This window comes from Crinia signifera, chromosome 1 (genome assembly GCF_055691185.1).
Source record: "Crinia signifera chromosome 1, ASM5569118v1, whole genome shotgun sequence".
NCBI classification, from domain to species: domain Eukaryota; kingdom Metazoa; phylum Chordata; class Amphibia; order Anura; family Myobatrachidae; genus Crinia; species Crinia signifera.
Genome location: NC_139217.1, coordinates 80,679,183 through 80,704,151, shown reverse-complemented (window position 1 = coordinate 80,704,151; position 24,969 = coordinate 80,679,183). Strand labels below are relative to the sequence as shown.

At 44.7% G+C, this 24,969-nt stretch overlaps 1 protein-coding gene across 10 annotated transcripts in view; it reads left to right on the top strand.

Annotated features, from left to right (window-relative positions):
- The window catches only part of FRYL (FRY like transcription coactivator), a 250,991-nt gene extending 231,999 nt beyond the window's left edge, over positions 1-18,992 (top strand). For 7 of the 10 annotated variants that reach the window (XM_083168231.1, XM_083168181.1, XM_083168085.1 and 4 more), the window contains 9 exons: positions 1,996-2,249; positions 3,135-3,342; positions 3,439-3,588; positions 6,141-6,239; positions 10,381-10,449; positions 11,421-11,438; positions 14,223-14,333; positions 15,374-15,570; positions 16,903-18,992. In XM_083168231.1, coding sequence (XP_083024357.1) covers positions 1,996-2,249; positions 3,135-3,342; positions 3,439-3,588; positions 6,141-6,239; positions 10,381-10,449; positions 11,421-11,438; positions 14,223-14,333; positions 15,374-15,570; positions 16,903-17,161 — 1,365 coding nt within the window. In that variant the 3' untranslated portion in view covers positions 17,162-18,992. The remainder of the gene's footprint in view (positions 1-1,995; positions 2,250-3,134; positions 3,343-3,438; positions 3,589-6,140; positions 6,240-10,380; positions 10,450-11,420; positions 11,439-14,222; positions 14,334-15,373; positions 15,571-16,902) is intronic. The other 3 variants (XM_083168125.1, XM_083168279.1, XM_083168296.1) reach the window with 1 other exon arrangement.
- The last annotated feature ends 5,977 nt before the right edge of the window (positions 18,993-24,969 follow it).

Sequence of the window (24,969 nt, the reverse complement as noted above, 5' to 3'; positions counted from 1 at the left end):
CCTTCTTCATTGCTTTGTTACATTGCCTACCTGCTTTTAAGTCCCCTGAAATAGTGACACCTAGATCCCTCTCTTCCTCAGTAGTTTCCATTATAGTGCCATTTATACTATATTTAGTCTTTGGATTTCTGAGACCCAAGTGCATGATTTTGCATTTTTTGGCATTAAACTGTAGTTGCCATGCTCTTGACCATTCCTCTAATCTACCTAGATCCTCAATCATTTGTTTTACCCCTCCTGGTGTGTCTACCCTGTTGCATACCTTTGTGTCATCTGCAAAAAGGCACATTTTACCCTCAATTCCATTTGCAATATCACCAATAAAGATATTAAAAAGCACCGGTCCAAGTACAGATCCCTGAGGTACTCCACTTTCCCTCCTTTGACTGTACTCCGTTTACTACAACTCTCTGTTTTCTGTCCTGCAACCACGCTCTTATCCATTCAACTATCTTAGACTCCAATCCCAAGCTTTCAAGTTTATTTAACAGTCTGCGATGTGGGACAGTGTCAAAAGCTTTACTAAAGTCTAGATAAGCTACATCTACAGCCCCACCTTGATCTATTACTTTAGTCACCCAGTCAAAAAAGTCAATAAGATTTGTTTGACATGATCTTCCCCCAGTAAACCCATGCTGTTTTGGATCCTGTAAATTGCTGGTTTTGAGATACAGTATTCTACAACTCTTTGTTTTAAGAGTGTTTCCATCAATTTCCCTACTACTGATGTAAGGCTCACTGGTCGATAGATGCTTACGGGATGCAGTTAAAATCCCGGCGGTCGGGATCCCGGCGTTCGGAATCCCGACCGCCGGAATCCCGACACATTCTCCCTCCGTGGGTGTCCACGACACCAATGGAGGGAGAATAAATTGGTGTGCCGAGCGTAGCGAGGCACCGGGCCCACTGCGTGGCGAGCGCAGTGAGCCCGCAAGGGGGGGCGATCCACGTCCCCCCCTTGTCGGCATTTCGGCTGTCTGGATTCCGGCGTCGGGATTCTGAACGCCGGGATCCCAACCGATTCAGTACTGAATCCATGCTTACCTCTTCCTTGCTTCCACTTATGTGCAGTGGGACTACATTCTCTGTTTTCCAGTCCTCTGGGATTACTCCAGTAGCTAGTGACTGGTTGAATAATTCTGTTATTGGTTTTACCAGGTCCTCTTTAAGCTCTTTTAGGTCTGTCTGTCTGTCTTTCTGTAACAATAACCTCTTGCATGTCCAGTCGGGATAGCACCTCAACCTAAATGTTGCAAAGTTTATATTTGTCATTATTTAGTGTAATCACTATCCTTTTCAGATGTTATTGCTTTTTTTTTTACTTTGATATACAGTGTTCATTTACTCACCTACACTTTGCAGAATTCACTAGAAGATTGCATCGATTATTCCATTGTGCTGTCGGGACCCATAATCTGTTGTAGAATATGCTTCTTGGATCAAGCGTCAAATGCACCAGAAAAGATTTTTGGATAAGCTTTACTGTGTGACCAGTTCATGTATAACTTCATAACATAAAATGGCAGATTAACAGGATGTTGAAAATGTTCTCGATTACAACAAATTAATATTATAAAAGTGGCATTTAATAGACAGGACAGCTTTGCATTGTATACCTAACTTCTAGCTATAGTTTGCTCCAAAAACCTTGAACCACACCTGATATAGCCTGCAGCAAGGTATCTGCAGTGTCCAGTTACAAAGTTTATAAACAAGTAAACAAAACAACAAAATGATGATATAAACTGGTATATTACTGTATATTGGTGATATCAGGAGTTTCACTCGCCTTGCCTGTTAGTCATCCATGATCATTTGAATGGAAATTTTGTCTCAATTGCTGTGTGAGATGTCTGGCAGGCCTGCAAAGTTAAATTGCTAAGTTGCCCCAACCCCAGAGCTGTAGACTGCCATTATTTTAGTTCTTCATCCTCTTCTTTTTTAGAGTGTTTTCCTTTTTATTAGTTTAAATGTAATAAACCCATTTGCTTTCAGGATGGCAGTGTAGCGGTGAAGGACGAACAGCTGAGCACAGCCAGCGAAGACACCGGTTCATATGTCACCCAAGACCATCAGGAAGCTCTGGTCTGCCAGGAGCCTCTGGAGGTGGAAGAACCTTGTGATGTCCAGGAGCTGCCCGCTCCAGACAGCCCCCCGGATTCGGTCTGTGAAGATGATGTCACGCTCGCATTAAAGGAGCTTGATGAGAGATGTGAGGAAGAAGAGGCAGACTTCTCCGATTTTTCCAGGTTGGATTACGGCGTTGGTCACCTTGTGAATCCTTTTATTCCTCAACAAATGGATATTTAACTGTCCTGTAATGCTATCTCTATGCACAGACAACGCATAGAGCTTGCTCAGCTCATGAATTGTAGGATCATTTGTGCATGGTGTAAGGTTAAATGATGGCTCTAGGTTACCTATTTTCTGTTCAGACATCCATGTAGTGAGAATACAAAGTCTTCCGCATCCACTATATAAATGACCACGCATGATAAGCTTTTAGTGTATCCGTTTCGCAGCTGATCTGAATACCTGATACTTAGCAGAGTACCTTATGATGAGCAGACACTGCCAGGAGCAGGTCTCCTGCTTGAGATTGGAAAAGGCCTTTAATTCATATGTTTGCTGAGAAAGTCTATCACGTGTGGGGAGTTTTGGCAGAAAACACACTGTACAGGATCATTAAATTGATCTCCCTAGAAATGGATGCTGTCTAGATTTTTTTTCTTCTTCCCCATACACAGATATTACTTTAGATAATTAAAAAAAAGTGCATCTGCAGCAGCCACCCTTGGCCGCTCTCCAGCAGGTACTTGTGTATTCTGCTTGCATGTCCGCAAGAGCAGCCTACCATCGAGATAGCGTATAGATGGCAGTTAGCAGTGCTGTGTGTTACAGTACTTCCTCTATGGAGATGTCTTCTTCCTTTATGATAAGCAAGGAGGCTATGAAACTGATCTATTCAGCTTGTGTTGTGAGGCTGTTTGGGAATCTGAGCCTGTAAGTAAGCACTAGAAATAAATGTCATTTTATTAGATGCGATTGCTGGTGTATCGATGGGAGCAGGGCTCTGCGTTCAGATTGTCAACAGACTAATATTGTACTATTAACACCTTGTGCTCTGCTTGTAGCCAAGATGAAGGGGAACAGGACGGCTTCGCAGAAGTCCAGAGCTCTCCTCCTCCTTCCCCTTTTATGTCGGCAATACTAGCTGCTTTCCAGCCAGTGGCCTATGAGGATGAGGAAGAAGCCTGGCGCTGCCACGTCAATCAGATGTTGTCGGAGACTGATGGCTCATGTGCTGTGTACACCTTTCATGTCTTCTCCAAGCTGTTTCAGGTTTGTAAATGCTAAAACAAATGCAGCTGAGACGACGGACAAGGCATATTGGCACGTGTGTCACCTGTGGGTAACGTTCATCTGATTTCTTTGCAGACTATTCAAAGAAAGTTTGGAGCTATAACCAATGATTCCATTAGCTTTCTGGGAGAAAGCCTGCAGAGAATAGGCACAAAGTTTAGAAGCTCCTTCGAGGTGATGATGGCATGCTCAGATTGCCCAACAGTCTTTGTGGATGCTGAAACGGTAAGAGTACGGCTAAGATTTCTGTATTGTTCATCATCGTTGATCTGATCAAAATTTAAAATTAAAATTTCAAATGTCAGCTTTAGTATCAATAGATGCCCCTGTCCCATGCTAGGTACAAGAGATTTGTCTGAAACGAGCTTCCCTTCACCAGTGGTGCAAGTAGAGATTTTTTTTCTTAGTGCTACTGATAGCGCACGCCGCAGGCGCGTGGCCATGTGTCGAGAGGGTGTGGCCACATGAAACTAGGGGAGTCGCTACATGGCAATAGGGGCATGGCCACATTATGCCACACACCGTAATGCCCATTACACATTATGACACACAAAGTAATGCCCATTACACATTATGACACACCGTAATGCCCATTACACATTATGCCACACACCGTAATGCCCATTACACATTATGCCCCACACCGTAATGCCCATAACATATTATGCCACACACCGTAATGCCCATTACACATTATGCCACACACCATACTGCCCATTAAATATAAGGCCTCACAATAAGTATTCTTGTTACTTGCTGCTAGTGGTTAAATAGCAAAAGATGCAGCTTTTTGCACCTTCTGGCAGCAACAGTGTTTTCGGCACTTCCGGGTAACACTATAGATGCAGTGGCATAATTGTAAATTTTGCACGCCCCCAGGGCATTTTAGTGCTGCTTATATGAATAATGCCCTTGCAGAGCCAATTATACATAATGCCCACTGTAGTGCTGCTTAATAATGCCCCCTGCATATACATATATCAAATGCCCACTGTAGTGCCACTTCATAATATTCCCTGTAGTGCTGCTGCGTATTGCCCCCTGTAGTGCCACTTCATAATGCCTCTAGTAGTGCCGCTTCTGAAGAATGCCCCTATAGTGCTGCTGCTTTTTGTCCCCTTTAGTGCTGACTCACCCCTGTAGTCCCGGGCCTGGCGCCTCCACTGCCGGTGAGAGTACGAGAGCGGAGAGCACTGCTCTCCTCCTCCTCCTCAGCTGTGGCGGGCACTGGAGGGGTGGGTGAAGAATGTGGCATTGCGCATCAGGGGATGCGGGGTGGTACGGCCTACCGGCAACATATTTTTTAAAGGTACACCATTCCATGCTATACCCGCTTACTTGCACCACTGCTTGGCTTCCCTCAAAGTAGTACAGAACTGTGGCTTCACTCCCACAAGGAGGATCTCTTGATTGCGGCTGTAGTGTGACTCTGAATAGCCTGGAGCTGTGTTAAGGCCCCCATACATTAGGCCGACTTGTCCAAAGGACAAGTCGGACCTAATCTACTGACAACTCCCCTGGGGGGGGGGGGGGTCACATACGATTTGGCACCTGATGTGCCAGGTTTTGCATGTGATAAATCGCATGTGATTTATCACATGCAGTCCCCCCGGGGAGCTGCTGTCAGCGGGAGCCGGGAGCTGAGCAGGGCATGGGGGCTGCAAGCAGGCAGCGGACGCAGCCTGTAGTACCTGCGGTGGAGAGAGCCAGATGCCGAGCGGGGGACTGCAAGCAGGGAGCCAGGCAGGGGAGGCAGTGGGCGCACTGGTCCAGGCGGTGAACTCCGCGAGGGGACCAGAGAGCAGAGACCGGGTAGCATAGGGGAAGCCGGGCAGCAGCGGGTGGACATAGAAATGAATTAACAGTCAGTGATTGGCTAAGAGCTCTCTCAGTCAGAGAGCTCTCAGCCAATTACTGGCTGTCCATTCATTTCTATGTGCCCGGCTTCCCCTACGCTACCCGGTCTCTGTCTCTGATCCCCTTGTGGCGTTCACCGCCTGGAAGTATCTATTTGCGGCATCCCCCCCCGCCCAGGATAGTGCGCCCACTGCCTCTCTAGCCCGGCTCCCTGCTTACAGTCCCCCGCTCGGCTCCCTCCACCGCACGTACTATATGCTGCGTCCCCTGCCCGCCTTGGGCTGCACATAAGATTTAACAAATCTTATGTGCAGCCTGTCCAACATCCCGAATCCGACCCGATGCGCACGGGACCGCGCATCGGGTCGGATGGGATGTCTGCACATGCGATTTGGCCCGATTTCACGGCCCGATTCCTCCGAATCGGGTCAAATTGGGCCCAAATCGCATAGTGTATGGCGGCCTTTAAGTACACTTTTTATAATCTGACCCATACAGAGGATTTAATTGAGATCAGTAAATAAAAAAAGTGGCACAGATTTTTTGACGCAGGTTTTCGCTATTTAAGAAAAGATAATGAGATGCAGATAAGAACCGATTTTTATTTTATTTTCTACCCAAGGACTAATTAGGCAATTGGAAGTTACAATTGGCTTATTTACTCAGTAATTATTCACCTTCCAAAGCAGGGTCTTTTATCCAGCAGCTGATCTTCTGCAGCAGCCGTGTGTTTGTGACCCCCAGGTGGCAACAGCAGGAAGAACTACATCTCCCAGCAGCTCCCTCTCCAGTGGGAGGATGGAGGGGATACCACTGGAGAGGGAGCTCCCCCCAATAGGCTATCCTTTATCATTGTATTATGTGCTAATTATATTCAGTGTTTCCCATTTGGAGATCTGACATGTTGTCTTGTGTTACAGCTCATGTCTTCTGGCTTGCTGGAGACACTAAAGTTCAGTGTGCTGGAGCTACAGGAACATCTGGACACATATAATGTGAAACGGGAGGCTGCAGAACAGGTGCTTCATTTTATTCATTGTCAGGGTGACGGCTCATAGAACAGTCACATTACATTTGTACAAAACTCCGGATTAAAGTCCCAATTACAGTTTCTTTTTTAAGTTGTTTTCTAGTTAAAGGTAGGATCTTTCCTGTTGTAGCAAAGTTCAGCAAACCTTGTCTGTAAGATGTGATCAGTAGTATTTATTTATCCAGTAAATAATTCAAGTTGTTATATATAAATTCTATATGCCCAACATTAGCACCACATCCTGCTGGTCAAACCGCTGCGGTGACCAAGATAGTAGAGCTCCAAATTGAAGACATAAAATGTCCATGAATAGAGGGTTTCTGAGGCCTTATTTTCCTTATTTACAGTTTACAGATATTTATTAGCTGGTAAACTGAGATCTCTCACAGCTTCATCCCAGTGGTTGTCCTTAGAAAATGGGCTGACATTACTGTTTGTCAGGGGCACTTTCTCCATCACTTGTGCATTACGTTATCCTGCCAACTCCCTCCATTGGGAGCGCAGTGTCCAACACTGACTGCCAAACTCTCTGTGTGACCTTGTGCACGATGCAACTAAGGCCCTGTAAGCATAATAGCTATGCGGCAGCCTACTGTTACTTAGTATTACTTAGAAGGTGAAAAACAGTAAATGGCGTTCCATACAATGAGGCACACACTGTCCACCTACTATAGATGTAACATGGCTAGCTCTTTACAAGTGATCTACAGGATCTTTACATGTAAGGGGAAATACCCCTGTTAACTGAAACACCCCAACCCTCCTAGAACCCCCCACAGGGCAGTAGAGAGTTAGGCCGGGCCCAGGTATTTCTCTGTGGGCGTGGCCTAATCACAAAGGCATGGTCATGCACCTTAAAATAAAATACAGGAAACATAGTACTTTAAGCACCTCCCTGGCCACACTGCAGCCAGCACACAGCAGCTCCTGCTTCCAGGTAATGGGTGGAGGACCAGGGCCCACACTGAGCATCTGTCGAACCTGGGCCTGGGTAATTCGTACCCTCTGCCCCTTCCCCCCCCTCCCCCACACACACACTGTCTACAGCTATCTCTGTTTCTTACTACATTTTTGTACTCCTGTAAAAGAGACTCTGGGCCCAATTCAGACCTGCTTGCTAGGCAGCATGTATTCGCTGCCTAGCGAGCAGGTAAATGCCACCTTGCCCATCCCCCTCCCCCTACAGAGTGAATCACGCACCAGCATGCGAGCGGAAGTGGACGCATGGAGGAAACAATCATTCAGTGGTAGCACACCATAGAGACTGTGGACAGCGCATGCGTAGTACCGTGGACGATACTGCGCATGCGCCGGGACCATCAATACAATTCTATGGGTCTGCTCCAGAAGCAGCCCATAGAGCCAGCGAATGCGCAGTACCGAAGAGACTACTGTGCATGCCCCGGTCCCGCAACGGGTGATCAGGACAGGAAGATGGAGGCTGCGGCAACCAGCAGTGGCGGGGGGGGGGGCAGCATCTCGGCAGCCCCTCTCTGGCCACGAGGTAAGAGCCGCCACTGCCCTCAATGATCATATGAGGGAATATTGTTACTTTGCCAAACAACTTGTTCAGTGGCTGTCGAGAGAAAATAAGATTTCCAGCGGACCTTGGATCCATGTCACTAATTGAATGTGGCACAGTATTCCTCAGAGAGACTTCCCTCCGCCTCCTCCCTCACTAATGCAGACCTCCATAGTTAATTCACTAAGTGAGTAGCCTTTATTAGATTGTGCCGGCCAGAGAAACACATTCTTCTTTCCTTATTTGTTGCAGTCTTTGAAGGTTAGCCAGGGGGTATGGTGATTACTACTCGCAGAAGTCTATAAATAGCTGGACATGAGTAGTCCTAACTCATTTCTTATAAAGAACGTATAAGTCACAATGTAATACATTCACTGCCCGGTTCTACGCTGTGCTACAAACACAATGGTTTCACATTCAGCAACCAGCCAGTGATATCTGTTGGCTGTAGGTTTTATTAATGCGTGATGTTGAGTCTAGAATGTTTTTATCTATTTACATGTGCAGCACACAGCTCACTGACAACGTGCCTTAGCATAATGGTATATAGGGACCATTTCCTTGGTCCTGACATCCCCAGGCTCTGGAATCTCTATGTTATGAATGATTTGGGGATGCCTATTATAGAGTGGCTGAGAGGGTCATTTACCTGTCATTGTAAGGTACCCTCAGTGCTTAGGTGCCAGGAGACGCTCCAACAGTTATGATTCTGAGGGTCATTACACTGACATTGGAATCCCATTTGTTAAATACCTGACAGACGGGCTCCTGACTGACCGGGGCTATTGTCCCTTGTGGTGGGGGTGAATGCAGCAAGCCACTGCATTTCCTCCTCCACTCCATCTTCCCTCCACAGTGAACAAGGGGGTTTTAAAGGGTTTTAAAAGTGATGTAATATAGCAGTTCCAAATCACGGTGTGCAAATTCAAATTTTAACACAAACCTGTTCTACTGGTGACCGAGAGGCATCTCTAGTACTCCGACTGGGACAATTGTGACAATGGATACCAGATTTCAAGGCCTAAGGCAGGAGGTCATCAGAGCTGAACTCATTGAAGCTGTTTCTTGCAAGATCTATCCAGATGACTATGCCACTGCAGTCACTTGAGGGGTTCTTCAAGATTGCTCTGGCCATGAAATGGGGTGTGGTATATGGTACCGACGTTGGGATCCCGACTGCCCGGACTGAGACAGCATGGTGAGCGCAACAAAGCCCCTTGTGGGCACGGTGGCTCACAACGCTCATCACCTATTCTATTCTCCCTCTATGGGGTTGTGGACCCCCACGAGGGAGAATAGACGGGCAACAGTCTGTCAGAGTTTTGACAGTCAGGATCCCAACGTCGTGTAAATGACTGTTAGGACCGCGTCCGGCACCCCATGAGATGAGACCACCAGAATAAAGCCATGGATGGAGCAAAGCTTTCCAGTTTCCATGTCACCGCTGTATAGACAAAAAGCAGTCGATAAACCCTTCCCTTGCAGCTGACTTTGGACAACTGGGGCTAGATTTCCGCATGATGCCATTGTACCCGATGGAGCAGTGCTTCTGCTCCCAGATACAGGGTCTAAAGGTGTCTCTAGAGCAGCGGTTCTTAAACTGTGTGTCCCGACCTTCTCAGCATGGGGTCGGGACTCCATGTTGCTGACCATCAGGTTGATGACTTTTCTAATCTCAGTCAGTGATTCCAGGAGTCTGAAAAATCTGTTGAATTGTCTGTTATATTCAACTCCTTATAGCATTAATAATAATGATGATATTTATATAGCACTTTTCTCCCTATAGGAACCAAAGTGCTTTACCATTCTCTTTACAGCTTTGAGAAATTACATCTAGAGGACCTGGAGATTATTTATTTATTAACAGTTTCTTATATAGCGCACACATATTCCGCAGCGCTTTACAGAGAATATTTGATAATTCACATCAGTCCCTGCCCCAGTGGAGTTTACAATCTATTTTCCCTACCACATGTACACGCACACAGAGACATTCTAGGATTAATTTATTTTAGGAGCCAATTAGCCTACCAGTATATTTTTGGAATGTGGGCGGAAACCAGAGTACCCGGAGGAAACCCACGCAAGTACGGGGAGAATATACAAACTCCCCGCAGGGCCATGGTGGGAATCGAACCCATGACCTCAGTGCTGTGAGGCAGTAATGCTAACCATTATACCATCCGTACTTATAAAGGTGCCACTGTATCACAGTGCATGAGTGTAGCCTCCTGTAGGCACATCTTCAGGGATTCCATTGTCCTGTAGTTGGATGAGAGAAATAGAATTGTAATACATTAAAAACCTCCTCTCTCTATTAGTAGATGCTGGATGCTATACTTAACACTCTTGTTTTATGTCTTGCCTTATCTGTTTGACTGCTCTCATTGTTAGGATGTTACTGTTGGAGAACTCCTCCCCCCTCCTCCTCCTCTGTAGTTCCATTTCAGTGCTCAGGGCTTTGTTAAAGAAAAGACTGGGCTTTCTGGCAGGGTTCTGAAGTGTGGAGGGGAGGAGTGTGAGCTTTAGTTTTCAGTTTACAAGCATGGAACACTAATATTGGTTACAATAGAGTATATCATATGCTGTCTGTTTGTCTTACTTGTAGTGGCTGGACGAATGCAAGAAAACCTTCAGTTCTGGAGATAACCGTAATGTGCCTAATACAGAAGCACAGGTAGGTGCCCTTACTACATCAATGATGATCATATCACCCGGCTCCTGAATAGTGACAAAGCATGGCAGATATATAAGTGATTCCAACAATGACAATCTAATGTATTAAATATTGTAGGCTGATCGCTCCGATATCCCAAAACCCAACGCGTTTCATCCTGGCTTAGGACTACATCAAGGGGTCCCCTTGATGAAGTCCTAAAAAGGACGATGAAACACTCCGATATTTACTTATTCTACTAGAACACAATGTCTAATTATTAGCACAGTGATCTTACTTTGAGCAGCTACCCATTCAATTGTATTCAATTGCTATTATTTAATATTACTGATTACTCCTTTGAGTGTCTATTCAGGTGTGGTTTAGATCGATGCCTGTGCGCTAGTCTAAATGGTGTATGTGGGTATATATATATATGTACATAGATGGATAATATAAATCTATAATATGTTTATTATTTTCCAGTATAGCAGTTGTGTGTATTGAGCTTGTGCCCTGTAAGTTTGGTGATTATACTCTCATCATTTCCGCCCCTCTGACATGCAGGAATCTGCAGCGAATGATCAGGGTGCACAACAGCTGCTGCATTCTACCGTAACACTAATAATGTGTGTCGTCTTCAGGCAGTGGTTCTGCTGCCAAACACATGTGTTATATAGGTAGTATTTCCCCTATAAATTGTCATAGAAACATAGCTCATTATCGTTAAGCCAGAGTTTTTATCATTTGAAAATAAGTGATGTCAGTATAGGGTCTCTCAGCGTTGCTTGTCCTGGAGTCGTATTAATGACAGGGTTTGTTGCTATCCCTACTTTTAGTGTTCGCTTATTGCCGCAGGCCGAGCCCTGCGCATCGCTGGGGAGACACGGGTGACTGTTTGCCTAGGGTTTTATAGAACTTAGACTTTCACTAACTTTCCGTCTTTTTCTTTCTTTCTCTGTGTTTTGTGACCCGCTCACCTTCTTGCTTAGCAAATGGAAGTTCTGGCCGTAAGTGATGGTTCTCGATTTCTCAAATACTAAACCTGTCAGATTAAAAGCCTGACTTTCACCTGTCTTGTCCACTTGTTGTTGAGCTACCAACGTCTGCCATTGTAAGGTTACAGTGTGCTGTAGGTCTGCGTAGTCTTTGTCCATGAACTGTTGGCTGCTCATTAACATCTCATAAATGATACATAATGACTGAGTTGTATATGTCTATACTGATATAACCTTTCCATCTGATTACACACAAGATGCAACAATAAATATATACAGTACATGCGCATTTGGAAGGCTGAGTTTAGAGTCATCGACATTTCAGCTACTGAGGGCAAAATTTGTACATGGGGAAACCCTTCTGAAATGCAGGGCAGTACTAGAGCAGTGTGCCCAGAATGTACTCTGCTGTCAGAGAATTGCTGGATTCTGAACTAGGGCCCAGACTGTCTGCCCTGGGGGAATGGAGTACATCACTGGATGATTTACCAAACTTTGGGCAGAGGGAGTGATTACACCTCCTGGCTTCCTGGCCATGCTCATAAGAGTCAGATCTGTGGCTCATGTTGCAGAGTACCGATGTTCGATACTTTGTTCATGTGCCAGACATATACTACACATATGCAGTACGGGTCCTGCGTCATTGGAACTGTGGTTTCAAACATCCGTAGATTGATGGTCTGCAGCCATTTGTGGGCGGCTATGGCCTCCATTTCCCAAAACTGAGGTGTTGCCATCTTTTTGGGGGACCGCTGAGGCCAGGAGTTTTTCTGGCCTTTTTGGAGGTACTATGGCAGACCCTATGGAACCCCTAATACATTACTGTGTAGGTCCTGCTGCTTCCATGTAAGCAGCAGCGATGCCACCTCTGTCCACATCTGAATTATGCACCAAGTGCTTTTGGGAAGAAGCCAGTATTAAAAAGGTTATACTAATGACATAGCCACTGAGTGATTGTATGTGTGTATATGTGATACAAGCCAAGTGTTGCACCCTCCCAAATATATTTTGTAACATAATCTCGGTTGTCAGAATTAACCAGCGCACCACAATGCAGGTGAAAAAGTGTATTAGAATTCATCTGGGCAGCACAACAATATAAGTCTCATATCATAGCGCATAATAAATAGCAGCAAAGAGCAGTTCAACAGCAGCTTAAGACAGCAGCTCCCACGCACATTCTTCATAGTACACATACTGTACGTCCAGATACAGCTAGTCTCCGTATGTCATGCAGCATGAACTGCCTGGTAGGGGTGAGTCGCCAGGTTCTGTGCAACTCTGCTAAACGTGGGGCATCCTTTTGGCCGCAAATTGTCGTCACTTGTATATCTGTGTACAACGGAGTTGTTCTACTCAGAAGAGCAAGAACTTGCATTGGAAAAAGGCTGAGGCTAATACATTGTAGCACTTTGTGTACAGATGCATAGACTCAATTGCACACAGATATACAAATGTCAAAAACTGTATAAAATCAGCACGTCTGCTCATGTGTCCTAGGTGCATTGTTTTGTGACTCAGGACTGGATCAAGGCTGATGGGGCCCAGTGACATTGACTTTGTGTGGGCCCCACAAGGGAAATTGCTGCTAAGCACCAACCCCTTAGTCAGCCCTGCCCACCTTCCCCTCAGTGTCAGCCCTGCCCACCTTCCCCTCAGTGTCAGCCCAGCCCACCTTCCCCTTAGTGTCAGCCCAGCCCACCTTCCCCTCAGTGTCAGCCCTGCCCACCTTCCCCTCAGTGTCGGCTTTGTCCCCATTCCTCTAATCCACATGTCAGCCATGCACCTTGTGTACCCGAGTCAGCTTGATTATACCATCTGTGTATAAGCAGGTATAGACATAAAACCTTAAACCTTGACTATTGGTGTGCTTTGAGGACCGCGGTTAAAGACCCCAGATCATAAAGCTCATCATGCATGGATATATCAATTGTTCTATTACAACTTTTTATTGTTAGCCAATTGGTCTTTCCTGTTTGTACAAACACCTGCCACATTACTTGGTACCTGGCAGGATCCTTGCAGAAACAAAAGGCGGCACTCGTCAGGCTTTTTCAAAGACGGTTATATTGTGTATACAATTAAAGCATTAGAGCAGAGTTATGTGACGACGTTTCAAGACCTTTTACAGGTCTTTTCATCAGGTCTCAATACAGTAATTACATAGTGCAAAACAAGGTTGTTTTTGTTGTTTTGCGCTATGTAATTATTGGATTGAGACCTGATGAAAGTCCAGGGTTTAAGTATATCCATGGCTGAGTACAGAGAACTAGTACCCCATTCAGTATGAAATATCGAAGTTATCTATAGCCTATATTATGGATATACTTAAACCCTGGACAGTTGGGGTGGCTGGAGGAGCACGTTTGAGAACCTCTGTATTAAGTTATACCTGCAGACCTGTACGAATACAGGAATTCCTGTACTCCATAGAAGTACAGTGCACAACAGAATGTAAGAATGCAGTGAGAGCTGCCATATAGCACTAGACAGGTAGGACATTCCTCAGAATGTGACACTTCAGGTGAATTTCCCTATGTTGTCAGCTTGCTAATACCTTTTTTCATGAAATGAATCTAATGGACGGCTAGGTACTTGGTAGCACGTGTGATTCCCTCAGCAACTCTATTTCCATGTGTTAATTTATTTTAGCATTTAACACAATTCTTGCTACTTTGTAGTGAATTAGAAGCTTGATCTTCATTCTTTGTACTAAACCTGTAACATCCATTTCTCTGTAGATATTGTTCTGTGTAACCCACGGTACCCAACTGCTTTGTATTATGTTCTGTGCAGGAGCTAGAGTTGTGTCGGAGACTTTACAAGCTGCATTTCCAGCTTCTGCTGCTCTTTCAGGCCTACTGCAAGCTCATCAATCAAGTGGACACCATTAAGAAAGAGACAGAGGTACAGTAAGCCCAGTGCTATGTGTACTCAGTAAGCAGCATACAGATGGAAGGCCTCTTGTTCAGCTCCGGGGATCACCAGAATGTCCCTGCTGGCAATCGCCGGGGCTCCATCTGACTGGGACGCGCGAACATCTCACACGCGTCAGCTTCAGGGAGATGGGCAGGGTTGGGGGGCGGGGGGGCAGGCTGCAGGGACCAACAGGGAGCTCTGTCTGAAGGGGATGCACGAGCCCCCTTCTGGGGGTTGGCGATCCGATTGCCAGACCTCGCTGGTAGAGGCAGGCTTTATTTGTAATTCTGTAAATGTTGCCTACTGTATTGGCCTGATTCTTAAGGCCCATACACACTGGGTGATTTTGAGCTGAAAGCAGCTCACTTTTACCGTTTGAGCTGCTTCTAGCTCAAAAGCCGCCCAGTGTGTGCGGCTCGGCAATGAGTGTTGGTGCGCGCTCCTGCATCATCGCCGCCTGACACTGCTCATCTGCTGGTATTACCATCAGATGAGCGAATGGGCATGATGCTATGGAAAGCCATCCACCCAGTCGCTCATCTGCTGGTAATACCAGCAGATGAGCAGTCCACCCCTGGGAAAATTGCTTGGACAGGCAAAATTTGCTCAGTGTGTATGCACTGAGAGATTTTCATACCAGCGTTTTTTGTTTTTTTTTGAGACACTGTGCAATGTATGAGACGACCTTTCCCATTCCCGAGAACGGCACATCCTGGGGATGAGTTTTTGCACAATCTTCAGAAACGTTCAAAAATCCAGTGGATCGTGTGTAGTTCAACAACAGCCGTGAGCCAAAGGTTCCATCCCTGGTCTAACGGATGCTTTCAACAATGCAGATTTGACTTTTTAAGGAGTCAAATCTGCATAAACTTCAATGCTGCTAAGAATGGCTGCATTGAATAGGTGTGTGCCTATATTTCCGACTGTAGGGTATTCCTCTGCAAGAAAATAACATGTAACATAAGTGCCGTAATATTAACAATTTACAAAAAAATGAATAGACATCTGTACTGGTCTCCACAATCCAGGTTATAAACATGTCTGAGGAGCTGTGCCAATTAGAGGCGTGCCTGAAAGAAGCAGAAGCCACATCCAATATCGGTATAGAAGACTGCGATTTCTCTGAGTTTTACCAGGCGAGCACAGAGGTTGCTGTCCACTCTCTCATAGAGGCGCTGAGAGCAAAGGAATTTGTGTCCGCCATAGCACAGGTCAAGGCATTCAGGTACAGTATACAGCAAGATTTACTTGGTCACCTCAAGTGTTTGTGAGATAACTAGTTCCTTTTATTAAAAGAGCACCTAATGGAATATATGTTACTTTATATAAGAGAGACAGTGACAACGTTCACAGTCTACACGTTCAATAGAGTACAAGGGGGTAGATATATGAAGCAGTGATAAGACTTTCAATGTATATACAATTATATCAGATCATTTTCATTTGCTGGAGCTCATTTAATATTATTTTTGTATTCCTATCATGGTCCGTGGCCAAAAAGAGAAACATAGGACTATTGTTTAAAATCTAGAAAAAAATTACTTAAAGCAATAATCTGTTATGGATTGTGAGTGTAGTTTTGTCACAGATTCACTTGCAGGGAACTCAGGTTTAGGATTCATGTTGCAGAAATTTAAGGCTTCACACAAATATAAATTCTGCTGAAAGCTCTTTGTATTTGGGAAAGTGAGGCCTGTTTATATGGAGTGTCCTCATCAAGTATGCCCTTAATGTAAATGACTGTGCTAGGAATATCATACATATAATACAGATGTGTACATAGTGAAGCATTATACATTGATGGCAGGGCCGGCTCTACCATTAGGCAGCTGCCTAGGGTGCCGGGATCTGGAGGGACGCCACCAAGTCTGCAAATCAAAAAATCAAGGATGTCTATGAGGATCCTTGTTGTACTTAATGCAGGTGGCTGCTGTGGAACTTCTAAGACTTCCCCTCTATACTTTCCCTTGAGACATACTTCCCTACATTGCTTCCCCCTCCTCCTCTGTTGTGGGTGGCAAAGGGGAGGGTGTAGAGGGCCTCCAGGAAATGCAGGGGACTTTCCCACCTTCCTGGGAGGGCCGGGAGGACCACATGATTTTTTTTTTGGTGGGGGGTGGGAGTAGGTTGAAGTTTTGCCTAGGGTGCTGAGAAGCCTTACACCGGCCCTGATTGATGGTGTACTACCTTGCACTAAAATAGCCTACAACTCTAGGAACTGGGCGTGGCGGACCAGGCCCGACTACTACACCAAAGGAGGTGGGCCTGTGCTGCAATGTCAACAAAGTGGGCGGACGCCCCGCTGAAACAGCCTAGCTGGAACACTAACTCACTAATATTGACCAGTTCAACATTTTTTGAATGAATGGTTTAATACCTATATCGTTATTTCTTTTCTCTACCATTTCCCAGTCTCACTAATCATTTACCAGATACTTCACTTACTAGGTTCATTCTAATTTTACTTAATTTAGTTCATCGCCAGACGTCAGCCATGTCCAGTCCACGATGTTCCAGTAGACTTGTAGTAAATGAAACCCTTTCTTTTGCTTTCTAGGACCATCTGGCCCAATGACATCTTTGGCAGCTCAGACGATGACCCAATCCAGACCCTGTTGCACATATATTTCCGACAACAGACTCTTGGCCAAACTGGAAGCTTTGCCATCGTTGGCCGCAAGCAGGATATGTCTAAAGCCAGCTCTAAGCTGATGGAGCTAAACCTAGAAATCCGCATGTCGCTGCGACTGGTTCAGTCATACCAGCTGTTATCTAAAGCCAAGCCTGTCACTAGCCTGGTGAGCACTGAGTTTTGAGCCTTGCTATTAAGTCGGCCCCGAAATAGATGCACTGGATGTCTAAGGATCTTATGAAGCACCTTGCATATTTACTGTATATCTTCGCTGTATATCTTTGCATTGCATCCGCTTTAGGACTCTGCTGAACTCCAGCAAGTTGGACATTCTAAGCCCAGACTAACCTATTCCCCAAAATGAGAAGCTGAGAGCGGCAGACTTTCTGTTCCTGTACAGCTACTTGTCTCCCGTATTGTTACATATGTACCATTCACAAGCTTAAAGGGCTAACCCGGTCTACACAAATGAGCAGCTACAGTATGGCCTATCTTGCTTTGGAGAACGTCGGAATCAGACCAGCATGACTGTGGGCTCACATGACTTTACCCGAAGACTGTCTTTTAGGTTCCAGGTCACACAAGAGTCAGTTCGCCTAATAAAAAAATACAGCATCATGAAGATTATGCCATGCGGCATTGGCAGAAGATGACCTATAAAGACTTTAGAAACCACTGAACTCTTTATTCTTTATGTTAATATTTTTGTTTGGGTGACAGACAGGACGTGCGACTGTGTTTCATGGTATGAATGTGTGTACAGAGTCCTCACGCATGCCTCCAAGAGTTCTGCGACATTATTTTTGGATAAAAAATTTTATTTTGTTAGATCTAACAACTCATAGCGTGTAAATGTTAGGACATTTAATTATTTTAATACCGGGCTTTCCCCGGTGTTTCTAAAAAAAAAAGAAATAATATCTTAATTTTATTAAAATGCTGCTCAGTTCTCTGACCAGTGCTTATGGTATAAATATTGATAACTAACCAAAAAGTAGCTGCCTGCAGAGACTTTAATAATGTATATTTAGATATATAAATATATATATATATGCTGCCCAACAGCAATTCTCATTAGAAAAAAAAAAAGAAACAAAAAAAAATAAATAAAAACAGATAACTTATTTTATTCTGTATATATACTAGAGTCTGCGTATGGTGAAAATATAGTATTTTTTTTTTTGTTCTTGTATATGTGTGCAATGCACTGTTCTAGAGCGATGGGTGTACAGAGTAAGGGCCCTCCATTGGCGGACACAGGGAGGTGGCGTTTGTAGTCTACAGGGAAGGGGTCAGGTCAGGGATATGAGGATTCTGTCATTTTTCTCAACCGCTTCAGTCGTTGAAAAAAAAATAAACAGGAAAAGCTACCAAAAATATACAGCGATGGCAATACAAAACTCAGTGTCACATGAGCATATCCTGCAGCACAATAATAAACCCGTCTCTCCGTGTACGCCAAGAGCATTTTTTTGTACAATAAATGAATGTAGTCCCACAATTTGTGTCCTGAAGAGAATAACCTACATTTTTATAAGCCTTTTACCCACTGTGATTAAAAAGAAAAATGATATATTTATTTCTGTACACAAGGCCTATGTAGCCTTAGCATTATCTTCCCATGGGCCTCAGGCCTCTGGAAAACATGAATTATGTTCAATTTGTGCTAATTGTTTAACACTTGGAACCGGCAGTTCTATGTACAGTAGTAGGTGCCATGGCTTTGAAAAGGTTAAATGTTAGACATTGTGCACACTAAATGACTGCAGGGCATGAACCTGTAAGCGGAACCCATCCGAGGTGCGAAGACGTCTCTTACCAGTCATCATGGCACATTGAGTCACCACTGTATTTTCTATCTGGGAAGGATATCCTGATGGTATGTGGTACTTTTAGATGGTATGCTGAAGTACTTACTGGGGACAGGTAGTTTTATTTAGCAGTGCATTACACTTATGTCATCCTACCAGCCTTTTTTTTTTTGTTAAAATAAAAAACATCTATGTTCCAGCGTTTTCCTTTTTGTGGCCTTGCTTACATTGGCATCGGGGGTGTAACTGTTACTGCACAGGACTTGGACATCAGTCTGTATACCAACGTGAATATATGAACCATATACAGGACTGTCACATCTATCAACAAACCAAAAGCATTCTGTAATAGGGAGTTCATTATGGGGGTGCCGGACAGGATCCCGACAGTCATTACCCTGACGCTCGGGGTCCCGACGGTGACACGGCTATTGTGCCTTGTGGGGGTCCACGACCCCCATAGAGGGAGAATAGAATAGGTAGCGCTTTGTTGCGCTCACCCCGCTGTCTGAGTTCGGGCAGGCGGGATCCCGACATCGGGACCATATACCACACCTTATTATGGGTCTATGTGTGATAGCCTCTATTTTATGGTAAATGTAGGAAATGAATTAATGTGGCACCATTAGTAACTGTATGTATGGTCCACTGCAGTAGAGGCTTCAGAAGTGGGGCTGCAGCAGCAATGTTCAAAATCCAAACGGGAGTCATCCCAACTGCCGCCAGTTGTCATTCCAAGTGGACTCACTGATAGCTGTTGTTGCTACCCCATTTGAATATTGAACTGTGCTCCACCCCCTCTGGAGCCACCACTGGTCCACTGTCTACCCCAGTGGACCAGTGGTGTGTGTGAGAGATTCCCTTGCTATTCGACTTAAGATTCGAGTGCTATGCATTCTTTGCTAACTCTGTACTATTAACATACAATCTGCATTAGATTTGCACTATATAGTCAATGGTGCCCTGTCTATCTGGGTTTTGATTTGTGCTGTCACGGGAGTGCGCATCGGGATCGCAAGGTAAAAAACCTGTGCGATCTGCATGCGATTTTGACTATATTCTGAAGGCTGTGGGAGAGGGGATCATAAGAACACTCACCTGCTAGCATGCCCCTGTAGGCAAAAAGAGTTTTATTCCATCTGAGAATGGTGTGAACGAATGGGGACAAACTCCAAAAATCATGGAATTTGATAATTGAAAGGGTGAAGTAAATGTACCTAATAATATTAGTGATATAATTCTGCATTGATAGTAAGCCTTTTGCAGGAGATTTCATATAAGGCTATTAGTATAGCACAGGGAAATATAAAATTATGCTGAAACTGCATTTTATGAAAGAAAGATAAATGTTGCTAAAAAGGCTTCTTTAAAGTTTAAGGAGCCTTAAGGTCCATACACACTGGGCGACTATGCCCAGCGTGTATGGTTAGCGATGATGACTATCATCGCTGCGGGGAAAGCCGCTCAGTGCATACACACTGAGCGGCTTTCCCCCTGCCCGGTGCCGACGGAGGGGGGGAGGGCGGCGTGCAGCGCTATGCAAAGCCGTCCTGAAAGCCGCTCATCTGCTGGTATAACCAGCAGATGAGCGGCTTTCCCTGCTGTGTAGCGGGAGCGCGCAGCAGCGCTCACCGCTCATCGTCGGGCCATACACACTGGGCGGCTTTGAGCTAAAAGCCGCTCAAACCTGCTGTTTTGAGCGACTTTCAGCTCAGTCGCCCATTGTGTATGGGCCTTTAGTGTTTTAAAGACCATATTCTAATTCAGTGATGGCTAACCTTGACACTCCAAATGTTATTGAACTACACATCCCAGCATGCCCTGCTACAGTATTGCTATTTCACCATGCTAAAACTCATGCAGGGCATGCTGGGATGTGTAGTTCAACAACAGCTGGTTACTTACTAGTTTACAGAAGTGTAAACAAGAAATAAACATTGCAGGTAACAAAAACAAGGTGGTATATAAAATATCACAAGAAAATATATGTGAATACTGGTAATACTTAGGAAACGTTAAAAATGAAAAAAAAAAAAAAAGGGAAAGGAGAGAAGAAATAGAGACGGAAGGCAGAAACTGATCTATTTTCTCTTTCAATTCAGGAGCTAATCTTACACCGAACTGCAAATTACTGGGTGAAGCAGTTCTACCCGGTAATTTGTTCAGCGTAAAAGGGTCAACCTGGTTCTTAAATCCCAGGTCGGCAACCTGGGTTGACCCTTTTACACTGAAAAAAATACCCATCAACAATGAAGCAGAGAGTCTTAAGGTGCGTACACATGTACAGATTTTTCTTTCTGATCTATCTGGTCGGAACAAAAACCTGGAAATGTATGGGAGCAAATGACAATCAAAAAATTGTTCCCAAATGCTTGAAAAGAGACAGTGATCAGTCAGACAAATTGTTTAAATCATTCTGATATAACAAATGTATCAAAGCATATATTTTTTTTCTGTTTTCCTGCATTTGGGTGGAATTTTTTAATTGTCGTATGCTCCCATACATTTCCAGGATTTTGTTCCCACCAGACAGATTGGACAGTTAAAACTGTACGTGTGTAGGCACTTATAGTCTGTGGACCCAGGAAGACCATATAGAAGCCTGAGTACATGCCTAAAGATTTATCTGTCTGATGGGAACAAATATCCGGTAGTGTATGGTAGTATGTAATATTCAACCTTTCACTCCCACAGGAAAATGGACAAAAACGACTGGATAAATTTTTTAAATCAAATAGTTTGAATTAACAAATATTCAAATAGTTTTAATAACCGGTGTCTGTTTTCCAGTGTTCGGAGCAAATGTTGGATTCTCATATGCTCCCATACATCACCGGATTTATATTTCAGTATAGGTCTGAATAATGTGTGAAACAACCAAAACTCAAGAGCAGAAAGAATAAGGAGCGGTTTCCTGAAATAATGGAATTATCACCCATAGAAAAGGTCTTCTGATCAGTGCAGCTTATTACACATAAAGGAGATTCTCTGATCCGTAGGGGAAGTGTTTTTAGGCTCCTTAATGATTAACAACATTTTATACCATGAGGGCTTCATACATTATGGGTGTGGAACAATGGGTTGACATGTAAGCCTCATTAGTGGACATGTGTACCCTCAGCACAGGTTACTATTCCCAATCGTAGGCCAATTAAATGGTGGTGCAGGCAATAATAATTATGTAAAAAAAATCTTGGGTTCACTAGGTGTCAACAGCTGTCATTACATCCATTTAAACCTATTGTACATGACTACACGTCACCTGGAACCCATGCATTTTGATATATGGGCAATGTGTCAGGAACATGTGGGCAAACCACCAAAATTAATTTGTTCAGTTTGTCTGCACATTTGCAGTATCATTTATTATCAAATACAGCAAAACAAATGACCATCCACTTATATCACAAAGGAGAGAGACGTCAGATATGGTAACTTTATAGTAATAAATTTCATTCTTCTGCATATATTTTCCCCCCACATTTTACTTGAGACCTTCAGTAACCATGAGAAACTTCTGCTAGTATCCCCTATAGCAGGGAAAGCCAAATCCAGTCCTTGAGAGCTACCACCAGTCCATGTTTTCCAGACCATAAGGTGTTTTCATAAGTCACTGACACATTGAAAGGTCCACAGCTGGAGACAATTGCCGCACTTTCGATTGTGTGAGGAGATCTAGAAAATAACTGATGGTAGCGCCCAAAGAACTGGAGTTGGCTACCTCTGCTCCAATGTACAGTAGATCTAATGAGTGGTAAGTATCTGTTAAGCTGTGTACACACGGTACACATATCGCTAGCAATATGGTTGCTGAGCGACCATATTGCCAGGGATTGGAGTGCACCAGCGATAAATCGCTAGGTACGCACTCCTGTTTTCAGCCCCCTAATGGTTGCTGGTTGTAGGAGGAGCATGTTCCTCCAACTAGTGACTTCAGCTGCCTCTACTCCCAGCAGTGTGACATTTTCATCAGCGACCATCTCTGGTCGCAGATGAAAACTGGACACTGAGCAATAAATTGCCTCGTGTGTACACACCTTTAGATTGGCAGCTCGATTTAACAGGTCTAGTACAGCAGGTAAAGTCCAATTCACCTATCCTCTGCCCTCACAGAGATACTCATTCATTGCAGGGTAGTCCTATGGGATGACATCTTTAGAAGAAGAACTTGCTCTTGGTTATTTGGATGCAATTCTTGCACCGGTGTTCTCACCACACACACATTGGTGAAAGAGTCTCCAGATTACCCATATCCTATAATAGAGGACCTGTGTACTGGTCATCAAATGCCTACTGTGTAACATCTTTCCAGTAGAAGCCCGCAAGGCACTAATGCCCCTTTCAGACCGCACTAAAAAAAAAAACAGTATTTTGCCTATTTTTACCGTTTTGAAACTGTAATCTGTGCGGTCTAAAAGGTGCAAAGTGATTTTACCATTTGCAAAAAAACGGTTTTTGGAAACTGTAAAAAAGCAGGGTCCTACCCATTTCAGACCCATTTTTTTTGGTGTCAAAACGGATCTGAACCAGGATTCCTCCCCCCTGGGCAGCGCAGGGAGGGGAATAATTCGCGCTGGGGGTCCCTACAGTGTATGTTATCAGTGGCGGGGTTACTGCAGCTACTAGTTCCCATACGCTGCAGGGACCCCGCCACTGATATAACATACACTGTAGGGACCCGCTGAGGTAGGATCCCCCCCCCAACCCATACCTCCAGCGTCTGGCTATATCGCCGGACAGAGACGCTGCCTGTCCCGCGGTGAGTGTTGCTGCTCCAGTCCTGCTCCCACTGTGGCCGGTCCAGGCTCCGGGGGGGGGGGGGGCGTGCAGGACGGCGCACAAGTCCTGCCCCCCAATAAATTAATCAGCTTTGCGGGAGGACCCCCCGGAGCCTGGACCGACCACAGTGCACAGGAACCGTTTTCACGATCGCTTTCACACCGCAAACCTGCTTTAGACCAGGTATTTAGATGCAGTGTGAAGGGGGTAAACTTCCTGACCCGTTTTAAAAAAAAAACGTTTTAAATACCTGGTCTAAAGCAGGTTTTGCGGTCTGAAAGCAGCATAACTGAAATACTATCTCCATTCACAAAATGACTGCCATGTACAGGCCAGGGAGATGTTGCAGTGACAAGTTTTCCCAGTAAAACATGCTGGAGCATTGCAATGAGAAGGCTGGTCATCATACAGTTACTCAGCTGCAAACCAGCAGTCAGACATTTATTCAGCAATGTTTCACTTTAATGCACCTGGTTGCATGTCATAATCCAAGTCATCCAAAACATTTTTGCTCATGAAGAAGTCTAGGAATTTCATGCCCTACCATCCACTAGGGCAGGCATTCCCAACCACGGTCCTGGTGTACCTACCAACAGTGCAGGTTTTGTAGATATCCAGGCTGATTGAACCATCTGTGCTGAAGCCTGGATATCACTAAAATCTGCACTGTTGGTGTGCCCTGAGGACCGTGGTTGGGAATGCCTGCACTAGGGTGTGGTGGGAGAATAAGTGTGCTGAGCAGTGAGGCACCGTGTCCTAAGCATAGCGATCTAAGGGATGCAGTGCACTTGAAACTGTGTCCGTGATGACATTTGAGTAAAAAAAACAAAAATGAAAAACCCCATGTCGATCTAGTTGTTGTATGATCCACACCCTTACTGGCATGCCGTTAGGATACTTACCATATATCCCTGTACACTAATTCAGCTCACAGGTTCAGTGACTGGCTGACTTCAAGCCTGCATATCACCTGGTTTTAGTCAGCCACAAGACCTGTATAATCCATTAGTGTCCCAGGTTGAAAGGATGGTACTAGAGATGTACTGGGCAGGTAAGAAGAGGTAGAATGAGTTACCAACACTAGTCTTAGCAAGGAGGACAGCAACACTAGTTACATCTTTGTACTTCTGCCCATGGTAAAGACTATCACAAATCCCTGACCAACTTGGAAGATTACAGCCTGCTCTCAGGCATCCAGGCAGTCACCCCAATTCATGAGGCACCTGTACACACCATGAAGTTAGGCAATAACTGAACATATACTGCCACACACTGCCCTCATCACAGAACCAGTATCAAGTCATTACATTGTTGCCTAGAAACCCTCCCCCCCAATTTTCATATTAAACGTGTGTGTATAAACAGGTACCCACCACCTCACACAGAGCCAGCTGAAGCACAG